The 13,520-nt window shown below is 38.3% G+C and overlaps 1 protein-coding gene across 2 annotated transcripts in view; it reads left to right on the forward strand.

The window, feature by feature from the left end:
* Positions 1-742: 742 nt before the first annotated feature.
* ATRX (ATRX chromatin remodeler) overlaps positions 743-13,520 on the forward strand; it is a 263,885-nt gene continuing 251,107 nt past the window's right edge. For both annotated transcript variants that reach the window (XM_087813462.1, XM_016207255.2), the window contains exon 1: positions 743-898. Coding sequence is in view for 1 of the 2 variants with exons in the window: in XM_016207255.2 (XP_016062741.2) it covers positions 879-898 (20 nt within the window). In the remaining variant the exon portion in view is untranslated. The remainder of the gene's footprint in view (positions 899-13,520) is intronic.

Genomic DNA, 13,520 nt, shown 5'->3' on the forward strand with positions numbered 1-13,520 from the left:
GTGTGTGTGTGTGTGTGTTCCAACCAGCAGTTTAGAGTTTATTCAATATTGAAAGAATTGTATGCAGATCTCAAGTTGGTCTTATGTCATATATATATATAGCATGCTGAATATTATACATAAAAGATTCAGAAAAGCAAAGCACTTGATGATAACCTGGAATATAGGAAAGAAAATATTTAGGATCAACATACAGTGTTTAAGAGTGTGGTGTCTGGTCTGAATCTCGGCTCCACTACTGTGGGATTTTGTGCCTTGGCTTCCTCACCTGGAAAACGTAAGTAATAAGCGTGTGTATACCTCAAAGGTTATAAGGATTACATGAAATAATCCTGATAAAGATTAGTATACTGCTGGGCATATAGTAAACTCTCAATAAATGTAAGTTGTTATTGTTTTGTCAATATGTCAAGAAAAGAGGATTCATCAAAAAGCATTTTCAGAATAAAGTCAAAATAGTCACTAGCACTTTTAGGTCAATGGGACTAGATTAGTACAAACCCCTAAGAAAAGGTGGAGAGGATCAAATGACTTAGACCGCCTTAGCAACAGGCCCCCAAAGAATGTGAATCTCCGTAGCCAATAAGAACCCGCGCTGCGGAGGAGGTAGCCAATGGATGACAGAAAGAGGAAGAGGGAGGACGCGCCAATTCTCCTGCCTAAGCCTCGGCCCAACAAAATGGCGGCGGCGGCTGCGACGCTTTGTTTCCGCGGCTCCTGCAGCGGTGGCAGTGGTAGCGGCCTTTGAGCTGTGGGGAGGATCAGGCACGAGCTATAGTGACGACTGAGTCCAGTACATTTCTGTCGTAACCGGGCGCCAGGGAGCGCGGAGCGACGCCCTACGGTCGCTGAAGCCCACAAGGCTTTGAAGCGAAAACATGACTGCTGAGTCCATGAGGTAAAACACAATCCTGTCTCACGGATCCTAACGATCTTGGCCTACGCGCATTCTGAGTCGGGTGTCTGGGAAGGCTTTGGCTTGGTGGCTCAAACCTGTCTGTTGCTTAGCCGAGAGGCATCGTTTTTTCTTTAGGTGAGAAGGGTTTCGGGCTTTGGCGGTAGGTTCCAGCTCGGGGTGGCGGTGGCAGTAGCGTTGAGGGGGGGCGGGCGGCCTGGCATGTCGGGCGCTTACTTTAACCTCCCCTAACCAGTGAAGCTTAGTCGGCCTCCTCTGATTATTTGATGCCCGTGGCATTGAGACCCCCCCTCCCCCGAAGTCGGAGGCAGTTTTTGCTATCCCCGTCATTCTTCCTAATCTTTGGGCCTAGAAACTGCGTGGGGAAGAACTGGTGGGAGGGTAGGAAGCGGGGGGTGGGGGGTGGGAAGAGGCAGAGGGGAGGGCGAGCGTGAGGATGTGAGATCCTGGGACGACTTGGTGGCATTTGGACTGCTGGAGACGGGAAGTACCCTGGCCTTGCAGAATTTTTTTTTTTTTTTGCAGCCCCTGGGGACAAGCCTTTTTTTTGGGGTGAATGGATGGCTCTTGCCAGGTATTTACATCCCTTCTCTACTTCAGATCCTGAAGGATATCCTTGGACTTACTTCCTGGCAAGGTGATACTAATGTGAGGTTTTGCTTCCCAGAGGGCCCCAGTATACTACTTTTTTGTGAAGTCCAGCTTTTATGGGTGGTAAGGGCGATCTCAAATGTTTTTCCACTTTCTGAACAAATTTCGAGCAAAAGTAATTAGACCCTATTTTTTGTTTGTTTGTTTATTCCATGAGGGATGGAGCAGGTAAACGTGGGTTGATGGGAAGTAAGATTTGTTGCAAGGGAAGCTGTGCCTAGCAGGCTGCCTCTTACCAATCAAGCACGTTTATTAGGTTGAGGCTTTTTTTCCTCTTGCACTTCTGATTTGCCTCTTGATAGTGTCTAAAAATATGGGTTAATATGAAATGTGTACCACTTGTACACAGGTGGCTCCCTTGCTTTTTAGGCAGTTTGACATTTGACTTTTCATCCCTTGTGAATTAATAATTTTTCTACTCTGAGATGTATTCTTGGCACCTAGTGGCAAACTAAAGAAAATAACAGGGAACATCAACCAGAATTGCATTCCTAGTTGGCAAAATGTGCCTTTGAGTAACTATTAGGATGGTGTATGTTTATAGGGCTCTCTGGCTAGTATGTAGAATTTGGGAATGAGCTTGTGGTGCTTATTATGTCTATTTTTTTCTTCATTAACAAGCAGTAGATAGAAAAAATACACTTTAGTTCTTAGATTATAGATCCCTAGTTGTGTAAATATTGTGACTTTGGTTTCTGAATTTGTGTTTATTGGTTCAAGTATAGTAAACTTTTATATATGGGGCACCTAGAGGTACCCAGTACAACTTTTTGGCTGGTTATTATCAGGTGCTCATGGTTCATCTACATCGGGGTGGGCAACCTTTTTTCTGTGCAGGGCCATTTGGATATTTATAACATCATTCGAGGGCCATACAAAATTATCCACTTAAAAATTAGCTATGAAAAAAGATCCTAGATTTATTGAATTTCAAGTTCTGTGTGCGGTTGCCTTGGCACAACCAGACCAAACGATATACACCCTTCATCTACATGAAGGGTGTACTTACAGTTAAATATGACCTCTAGATTTTACTGCATCTCACAAAGTTGGAATTTAAAACTGTAGGGTTTTCTGAATTTGGATTTCTCCCGTTCTTTAGGGTGAACAAATTAACTATGTATAGACTTTCTGAATAGAATTATTCATTTTATGCCAGGGTCATTTTTCCTTATGGGTCTCGAATTTTTGTAGATCCTGGTGGTAAGAGTAAGAATTATACCTTTACCTGTATAACCTTGATTAATTCTTGAGACAACCCTATGGGATAGGTACTTGGTATCTCTCATTTTACTATGAGGAGGAAACTGAGGCATAAGTTCTTTGAGATCAAAGAACTCGACCAAAGTTATACAGCTTGTAATTGGTGGAGCTGAAATTGAACCCAGTTTTGACTCCAGAGCTTATGTTCTTAACCATAAAGCATTAATGATTCTTTGAGTTGCCAGATCTAACATGATTATGACCACTTTAATTTAGCCCAAGTATTATAACAGAAATTCATGTTAGCTACTACTGTGGTTATTTGTTGCAGCTTTGAGTTTGTAGCTGTTACAATATTTTGCCCTTAAGTCCAGATGAGGTAGTTAGAAAATGGAAACATTTAATTCCAAGAGAGTCTTTAAGCTATGTGAAAAACCCCTTGTAAAGAACCACATCTATAAATGTAGAGAATTAATTTTAAAAAGTGTGTTGCTCCCTGATTATTTTCTATGAAGGAGCTTCAAGTGGGTGTTCAGAAGAACGGCCTCAGGCTGAAGTGTCATTCACCTCAAGCCATAATCAGTTAAAGGATGATCTGACAGGTAATGCTTGAGTGAGTTGAACCCACAATACCAAATCACTCTTGATTCTCTTCTAATGTGAGATATAATATGACCAATTAATGCATTATCATTAATTTTGTTACACAGTAGTTCCAGATATTTTCTTTGTCAGATCTGCCATTGAGCACTTGATTAGTTCTGATTTTTACTTGTGTTTATATAAAAAAGAAAATTTCTAGGATACTGTGGTGAAAAAATAGCCAAAAGGCAAGAGGGAAAAAGATAAACCGATGACCTGGCAAAATTGTACGTTGAAAAAAATCAGTGGCTCAGTCTTTAAAGATTAAAAAAAAGAAAATGTTTTCATTGATTTTTTTTTATTTTTTTATTTTTTTTAAGAGTGAGACGAAGGGAGAGGGGGAGAGAGAGAGAGAAACATAGACGAGAGAGAAACATTGATTGGCTGTCTCCTGCATGCCCCCTACTGGGGATCAATCCAGGCATGTGCCCTGACCAGGATTCACCCGGTGACCTCTTGGTGCATGGGACGTCGCTCAACCAACTGAGCCACACCGCCTGAGCAGTCTTTAAAGAATCTGTTATTATTTTTAAAGGGTTTTGTTTTAAAAATAATTGGCTTTTTTCTTCAAATTTTTGGCATTATGAAAGATTAACTTCTGATTGATAAACTTTATTTTCATATAAAGATCTTGGAGATTTGATGGGACTTGTCATGCTAATACTTATGGCAACTAGATTACTTGAAAAGCTAACAGTGCCCTGGCTGGGTGGCTCAGTTGGTTGGAGCGTTGCCTCGTACACTAAAAGGCTGAGGGTTTGATTCCTGGTCAGGGCACATACCTAGGTTGTGGTTTCATCCCTATGTGGGGCACGTGCTGGAGGCAACCGATGGATGTTTCTCTCTCTCTCTCTCTCTCTCTCTCTCTGTCTCTTCCGTTTTCTCTTTCTTTCTCCCTTTCTCTCTCAAATCAATAAAAACATATCCTCAGGTGAGGTTTTAAAAAAAAGAAAAAAGAAAAGCTGACAGCAGTATAACTGTTACTGGTCTTATATTTAAAAAAAAATTTTTATATGTCTGTATTGACTTCAGAGAGAGGAAGGGAGAGGGAGAGAGAGAGTTAGAAACATCAGTGATGAGAAAGTCATAGATTGGCTGCCTCCTGCATGTCCCCCACTGGGGATCGAGCCTGCAACCTGGGCATGTGCCCAGAAGGGGAATCTAACTGCAGTCTCTTGGATCATAGGTTGATGCTCAACTGCTGAGCCACGCCAGCTGGGCTTGGTTTTAAATTTTAAAAGGCAGAAGTTGTCTAAACTGAGAGATGTTGGGGAAATGTCTTAGAAAGTCACTGTTAGGGTAGTAGTTCATAATCACTTGCATACTAACCTAATTTTTGAAAAATGTTATCTGTGAAGTATTTGCATTCCCAATATGTGGAATTAGCATTAGGCCAGGCCTGTGGAGGTGGAGCAGATGCAAATTTTATAAAGGGTTTTGAAAGCATTTAAATACCAGCTGTTTGATTATGTTATTACAGGTGGGATGAAAAGAAAGACATTTCTGACTTTAATTTTGATCAGGCCAATTCTCATTATTGGCAGTCCTTGGTATGAACTTTCAGTTATATATTGTATTTCTTGAGATAAGAAAAATGTAGTACTTAAAGGAATTTCTATATAGATATGGGCATGTGAGATAATTTTTTCCATAAGAAAGTGTCTGTTTATGTGCCTATTTCACTTTTGGAGTCTGAATAAGTTTATGGGTATAGGTAGTTCTTGGATTTACATGAAGTTCTTTCCTCCAGACCTTGAGTGTTTTCTTGTCCATTGGCAGAAGCTTTTCAAATAGTTTAAGCTCTTGGAAAATGATGTATAAGATCTTTCTGTAGGTGTGTTGAATATAGTAAGGCAATAAAATGAGTGTTTAAGTAGGATCTCTCTGTACCTTTATCCTAATGCTTGTCCAATGATTGCTTTGATGGCTGACATGCAAGATGTTTAACCTCCATTTGTTAAATGGGAGTAAGTTTAATAGATATTGATAAAGCCTGCAGTTTTTCTGGAGGAGGTAACATGGTTATAGCAGCAGTTCTTAAAAGACAGTAAACTAAAGCTTTTTGGGGTCTTTATTAATTTTTAAGTGTTTTAAGAGCTTAAAGAAGTCCTAACACTAAAAGTTTGAGAACTGCTGATGTAAATGAGTGAATACTGAACTGTGAGCCAAATCAGGGTTTTCTAGTTATAGCTCTGTTGTTTAACTGATTGTATGACTTTGGACAAATCACTTATCCTTTCTAGGCCTCTGCTTTGCATTTGCAAAATGAATTTGTACTAGATGTTATATAAAGTTATTTAAAAATAATCCTGCTAATGTGAATATCAATCATTCTTAAATTTTATTTGCCTTTTAGGGGATGGGGAGAAGGATAGTGATGAGAAGTTTCTTTATTATCATATCTTTTTTGCCTTAAAACTTATATGGTTAGGATATAGGTGTTTGGTTGCTAATATAATCTGGCATAATATCATGTACACATACTTGTGCAAACACTTATTGGAAAAGAAAAACTTTTTGCTGGGAAGCTTGTTAATAATTATTGTGGCTCAGGACATGTTCTACTTGGAAGATTACTATATCCAGTTGTATTATATTTGTACCCTTTTATGATAGGAGATGATACTTCTGAAAATGCCTAGCCAATTGTGCTTTTTTCCCTGGGAATAGATTCTGTGAATTTTGCCCTATAGCCACTATTTTCTTTTTTTTAATATAAAGTTTTTCATTTAGGCCCTATAGTAACCCTCTGAAGTAGTAATTATTTTTTAAAAAATATGTTTTTATTGATTTTTAGAGAGAGAGCAAGGTAAAGGGAGAGAGAGAGAGAGAAAAACATCAATGAGAAAGAAACATCGATTGGCTGTCTCCTGCATGCCCCCTACTGGGGATCAATCCCACAACCTAGGCATATGCCCTGACCAGGAATTGAACCTGCGACTTCTTGGTGCTTGGGACAATGCCCAACCAGCTGAGCCACACTAATGGGGCTAAGGTAGTATTTCTTTATCCGCATGTTACAGATGAGGAAACTGAGACTTAGGGTGATTAAGTAATATGCTCCAGGGCTCCCAGGGAATGAGCAACAGACTGAGTTTTGACCCCATGTCTCTGTGACTCCAGGCTTCTGCTTGGCACCTGTGGCTGTGTGGCTTCCCTTGGTGTCATAGCACCCTTTGACCAATTTGGGAGCTGATGCTGGGTGGGTATTTGAGTTGACATTGGAGAGAACTTTTGCTTATGAGATTGGCCCAGAATCTGTTGGATGTGCACCACTATTTTCTGATATTATCTCTGAGAATTTGTCTCTCAATTTTGGCTTGAAGGAGCCATTCTTGTTATCTATAGTTCAGCTTTCATGTTAACGGTTCATATAATATTTGTTTAAAAATTATTGGTATGGCATTGGTGTTCATGTATATATTTATATCCTATGCTCCATATTTTGGGGGAATGCTTTATTATTTGGTAAAATACATGAGTACCAACTAGGGGCGGGGCACTGTGCCAGGGTATGCAAAGGTTGACAAGGTGGAACTTTCTGTGAGACCCCTGCCAGCTTCCTCTCCACCCCTCTCCCTCTACCACCTGGCTCAGTGCAATACTCCCATCCCAGATGGGGGTCTGGGAAAGGAAAGGGGCAAGTAGGTGTAAGGAGAGTTAACTATTTGCATTTAAAAAGTCACTTCTCTGGTGTGGAAGATTCACTTAGAGTTTTTGTTTTGTTTTTTTTTTTTAAACTAACTGCAGCCCAGACCCAGCTAGCGACAAAAGTAGTTTACCTTCCTGGGATAGTAGTTGCTTTATTATTTTATTTTATTTTATTTTATATTTTATTTTATTTTATTTTTTATTTTATTTAATTAATTTATTTTTTATTGTTGAAAGTATTACAAGTGTCCCATCCCCCCCCTCCCCAATTGATCCTCTCCACCTAGTAGTTGCTTTTTAAGATTGCCACCTTGCCTGCTTTTAGGTTGAGTGGTTTTTAAGTGGAGTGTTCATTAAGTTAAACATCACCAAAGAGAAAGATAGCTGAAAGGATTTCCTTTGGTTTCCCTCTTCACAAATTCATGCCTCCTTAAGGTATTTTTCATCCAGCGAGGGAGTTAGTAAGTAAATAAGCAGTTATAAAGCAGTGTTAAAATGGAGGTTTGTTGGTCATGCTAGGGATCAGAAATGAAGGAAAGCCTAATTTGGGGGCTATCTAGGAAAAGTTTTACAGAGGAGATGGTATCTGTACTGGGTCTTGAAGATGAGTTATGAAAAAGGGCAGTCCAGGCAGAGGGCTTTAGTATGGATAAAGATTAGTCTTATTTTCCACATAGCAGAGGAAATAAGCCATGTACACACATAGTTTTGCAGCAGGATATAAAGTGATAAATGCTGCATTGGGTAAAAACTAAGTTGCTGTGGGAGTTCAGGGTAGGAAGACATTTCTGAAGGGATCCAGGGAAGGTTTTATAGAGAGAGCATTTGAATCTGACCCTGGAGGGTAGGTATAGTTTCAACAGAGAAGACTGGACTGGGGGAGGATTCTGTAGGTGAGGTATAGCAACTTGAGCAAAGGAATGTTGTATATATTAGTGTATTCTATTTTGGAAAAGGTCAGCTTAGAATTTTTAATTCAACTCCTGGACAAATATTGTGTAACCGTTGTGCAATTAGTATGTTGTTTTCCAGCTTTATTGAGATATAATTGACATCTAATGTTGTGTAAGTTTAAGGTGTACAATGTGATAATTTGATATATGTATATATTTAAAAATGATTACCACAGTAAGGTTAGTCAACACATAATTACCTTTTTTTTTGCTGTTATGGTGAGAACAGTTAAGATACGATCTCTAGCAACTTTCATCTATATATTACGATATTAACTATAGTTACCATGCTGTACATTAGATATCCAGAACTTATTCATCTTTTTAAAAAAAAAAATGTTTTATTGATTTCAGAGAGAGGAAGGGAGAGGGAGAAAGAGTTAGAAGCATGAATGATGAGAAAGTCATTGATCGACCGCCTCCTGCAGGATGCACAGTAGGGATCGAGCCTGCAACCCAGGCATGTTCCCTGACTGGGAATTGAACTGTGATCTGGTTTATGGGTCAATGCTCAACCGTAGCCACCCCGGCCAGGCCAGAACTTACTCATCTTAAAGTGTAGTTTCTGGGTTAACTTTTGTGGCTTTATAATCTTTATAAAAGCCACATGTACCCTTGTGAGTGAGCCTGATGATTCCAGTTTAGAACTGTCAGAAGTATTACCTACTTTTCTTAAAGATTATGTAGAATTTAATGCACAGATCTTGAATGACTGTGATTGTTTAAAATCTATCCTTAGTGGTCTTTATTTTGGTCATCTGAAGTGGCCTGTTGACTTTTGGGTGACATTTGATATATAAAATCCAAAATCAAAAGTAATTTATTTTCAAGTAATACTGGATTTGCTATTTTGCTTATTTGAATTATGTTAGTTACTTTTTCATTTATTTGATAGTGTTTCAAACTTAGTTCTGATTTAATGTTTGTTTTGAAAATGTGAATTTGTTCAAACAAGGGAACAATTTGAGCATAAGACAATTTTCATTTATTTATGCAATATTTTGTCTGCAAGATCAGGGTTCAGCAAACTATGACTACTAACCAGTGGTCCAATTTTGTAAATAAAGTTCTATTGGAACACACCCAAGCCCATTTGTTTACATTCTCTGTGGCTGCTTTTGTACTACAATCTCAGAGATGAATGGTTGCAACAGAGATCCAATTGCCCACAAAGCCTAAAGTATTTACTATCTCACCCTTGATAGAGTTTGCAGGAAATTGCACCAAGATGAACTGAGCTGCATTAAAATATTTGCATATACATGTACACACCTCAGACCAGCTACCTCAGTTCACCCCTTATGTTTTGAGTCTCACCCATCCACATGTTACAATTTTCCACCCATTTTAAGATAACCCTCCTTCCATCACTTCACAATAATTCATGAGCTACAACCCTTTAGATGCCCACATCCACAAGCAAACTTAAGGTCTTTTTCAAGGTGCCATGTTTATTGTTGTATTTTTTAATCACTTAATATGTGTAAACTGGGTAAAATTATGCTACCATTTTTGTTAGGTTTTTGTCTTTTTAAAAAATGTGTCACTGATGATTTTTTTAAAAAAACACACCTCTTTTTTAATCCTTACCCGAGGATATGTTTATTGATTTTGGAGAGAGGAAGGGAGAGAAAGAGAGAGAGAAACATTGATCAGTCGCCTCTCATAGGCACCCCAACAGGGACTGAACCCAAAACCTAGGTATATGCCCTGATTGGTAATCGAACCTGCAACCTTTCAGTGTTTGGGATGATGCTCCAACCAACTGAGCCACACTGGCCAGGGCAATGTGTTTTTTTTTATTCTTTACCCAAGGATATGTTTTTATTGATTTTTAGAGAGAAGAAGGGAGAGGGAGAGAGAGAGAGAGAGAGAGAGAGAGAGAGAGAGAGAGAGAGAGAGAGAGAGAGAGAGAGAGAGAGAGAGAGAGAGAGAGAGAGAGAAAGAGAAAGAAAGAAAGAAAGAAAGAGGGAGAGAAAAATTGATATCCGTTGCCTCCTGTACTCTCCCTAACCAGGAATTGAACCTGCAACCTTTTGGTGTACAGGTCGACACTCCAACCAACTGAGCCCCCACCCCCAGCCAGGGCTGGGGGATATTCTTGAGTCTCAGCTAAAGAGATTAAATAGTTACAAACTTAAAGTAGTTTTGGCATTTACCTATGTGGTTACACTGTAGTATCCTTTCAGTTCAGACTGGTGGACTCTCTTTAGCATTTCTTGTAGGGCAGGTATACTAGCAACAAATTTCCTTAGCTTTTGTTTTTGGAAGATTTCTTCTTCATTTTCCAAGGATACATTTGCTAGATTTCTTCTTCATTTTCCAAGGATACATTTGCTACATGTAGAATTCGTTGGTTAACAGCCCCCCCCCAAGCACTTTAAATTTGTTACCTCACTGTTCTGTGGTCTCCAGCAATTCTAACAATTTGAAACACTGTTAGTGTTAATGAGGATCCTTTGTACTTGTTACTTCTGTTTCTCTATTTACCCTACTTAGAGTTCATTGAGCTTCTTGGATGTGAAGAATCATGTGTTTTATGAAATTTGGGAAACTTTAGGTTACTATTTCTTCAAATGTTCTTTCTGCTCCTTTTTCTCTGTCCTTCTGCAGCTGTCATGTGTGTGTTGGTATGCTTAATGGTGTCTATTCTGATGCTCTATTCATTTTTCATTCTTTGTTTTCTGCTCATACTGGTTAATCTCAGTGGGGCTATCTTTAAGTTCATTGATTATTTCTTCCTGTTAATATTTTCTGCTAAACCTCTATAGTGAATTTTTAATTTCTGTTATTGCACTCTGAGATTCCAAAATTTTATTTGGTTTCTTTTTATAATTTCTTTTCCTGGATATTCTTACCTTGTTAAGATATCTTGGTTTCCTTTAATTCTTTGTCCATGGCTCCCTTTAGCTCTTTGAGTATTTAAGACAGTTGATTTAGTCTTGTCACCTCTAATTCCAATGTCTGGGCTTCCTTGTGGACAGTTCTGCTAATTGCCTCTTTTTTCTCTCGAATGGGCCATACTCTGTTGTTTCTTTACATGCTTGTAACTTTTTGTTGAAAATGGACATTTTGAATGTAGTCATGTGCCGCATAATGACGTTTTGGCCAGATGGACTGCATATATAATGGTGGTCCCAAAAGATCAGGCCCCAAGGAAAGTCACAGTGAATATTTTAGCAGAAGCTTTTGCAGACCCTCAGCAAGCTGCTTAAAAAGTTTGAAAACATGGACTCCCAACAATGAAAGATTTCCGTTATAGTGAGGAATGTTCAAAGTGTATTATTTGCTTACAAGCAAATCTGTGATGGAAAAAAAAAAAAAAAGAAAAACCAAGCAACACTACCACAAACATTTCTGAATAGAGTGACACCACCTAAGGAAGAGCCTCAGACAGGTCCATCAGGAAGTATTCCAGAAGAAGGCATTGTTATCACAGGAGATACTGGAGATGATAGCTCCATGCAAGTTATTTGCTTTGAAGGCCTTCCAGTGGGACAAGATGTGGAGGTGAAAGATGGTGATACTGATGATCCTGATCTTGTGTAGGTCTATGCTAATGTGTGTTTGTAGCTTAGTGTTTTTGTTTGTTTTTTGTTAATCCTCACCTGAGGATATTTTTTCCCATTGATTTTTAGAGAGTGGAAGGGAGGGAGGGAGGGAAATATATATATAGGGAAAAACATTGATATGTCTAGAGACACACCAGTTGGTTGCCTCCCACATGTACCCTGACCTCAACTGGGGCCAGGGATTGAGCCTGCAACTGAGATATGTGCCCTTGACCAGAATAGAACCTGAGTCCCTTCAGTCCGCGGGCCGGTGCTCTAACCACTGAGCAAAACCAGCTAGGGCCAATGATATATTTTAAACTGTTATCTGCTTTCTTGGATTGGACATGTAGTCAGATTAACTGAAATTGGACTCAATAGTTGTGTGTCCTGAGAAAGGGAAGATACTTGAAGAAGAATTTAAATGCTACAAATTTTTTTGTAATTTTAATTTTGATATTATTTCATAAGACTATTAAAATAACTATTCACTTTTTATCTAGAGTCATCATCATTGTTAACATTTTGTCCCCAATACTTTATTATTTGCATTTTCTCTTGTTATATTCATTTTTGTTCCTGAACCATTTGAGAGTAAGTTGTAGACATCATGCCCCTTTTCCCCTAAAAGCTTCATCTATTTTCAAAGGACAAGATTATTCTTTTACACAATTACATGCTAATTATCAAATAAAACATTTAATATATACAATACTCTTATCTAATCCAAAATCCATATTCAAATTTTCCAATTGCTCTAATAATGTCCTTTGATTTGGAAGTTCTATGTTTCATTGTCCTTCTTGACCTTGACATCAAGAGCACAGGTCAATTATTTTTTGAATGTCCTTTAATTTCAGTTTGTATGATGCCTCCTTATGATTAGATTAAGGTTATGGATTTTTGGCTAAAATACAACAGAAGTGATGTTGCATTCTTAACAGGAGACACATGATGCCAGTTGGTCCCATTACTAGCAATAATTTTGATCACTTGGTTAAAGTGGTATCCACCAGATTTTTCTATGTGAAGTTAATTTTTCTGATTTTAACCAATAAATAATTTGTGGGGAGATCCTTTGAGACTGTGTAAATAATCTTGTTCCTCAAACTTTCATTTACTGGTGTTAGCATTTATTTATTACTATGATTAAAAAAAATTAAATTGGTGATTGTCTAATTTCATTTCTTCAGCATTTATTAGTTGACACTTAAAAAGATGTGTTTGAAGAAAAAAATTTTAAAAAGTTACATTATCATGGAGAAATGATGATGTAAACCAGTAATTGGTCCCAAATATGAAAATTGCTATAGTAAAACAAATGAGAGTGAGAAGTAATAAAATATAATAGAAAAAAATGAACACTGTATGGGTAGGTCTGTGGAAATTGTGTTAAAGCCTAATAATCCCATATTTGTTCTGTTTGTTGTAATCTGTTTAAGAACAGTTTGCAGAGCCCTGACTGGGTCACTCAGTTGGTTGGAGCGTCATTCTGTACACCAATAGGTTGCAGGTTCGATTTCCAGTCAGCGCACATACCTAGTTTGTGGGTTCCATCCCCGGTTGGGACGCGTACGGGAGGCAACTGGTCAATGCTTCTCTCTCTCTCTCTCTCTCTCTCTCTCTCAAATCAATAAAGACATATCCTTGGGTGAGGATTAAAAAAAACAAAAAACAGTTTGCAAAAAAACATTCCATGTATGACAATGTGCTGCTTTTCCCATTTTTTTTTCCCCCTTTTGGTTCCCCACCTATCTCTTTCTTTGGTGTAAAAATTAAGGATTGTGATGGAGGTTTATAGGGGAAAGAAAAATAGCCCAAAACTCTGACTCTTTAATGGATTTTTATTTACTATGCAGTCTTTAAAAATGATGTAGATACATTAAATAAGAAAGAACTCTGCAAATTTTACAACTTTAAGGCAGGATTTCTCAGCAGGATCACTGTTGACAT

The sequence above is a fragment of the Miniopterus natalensis genome, chromosome X (genome assembly GCF_054644295.1).
Source record: "Miniopterus natalensis isolate mMinNat1 chromosome X, mMinNat1.hap1, whole genome shotgun sequence".
In the NCBI taxonomy this organism is placed as follows: Eukaryota; Metazoa; Chordata; class Mammalia; order Chiroptera; family Miniopteridae; genus Miniopterus; species Miniopterus natalensis.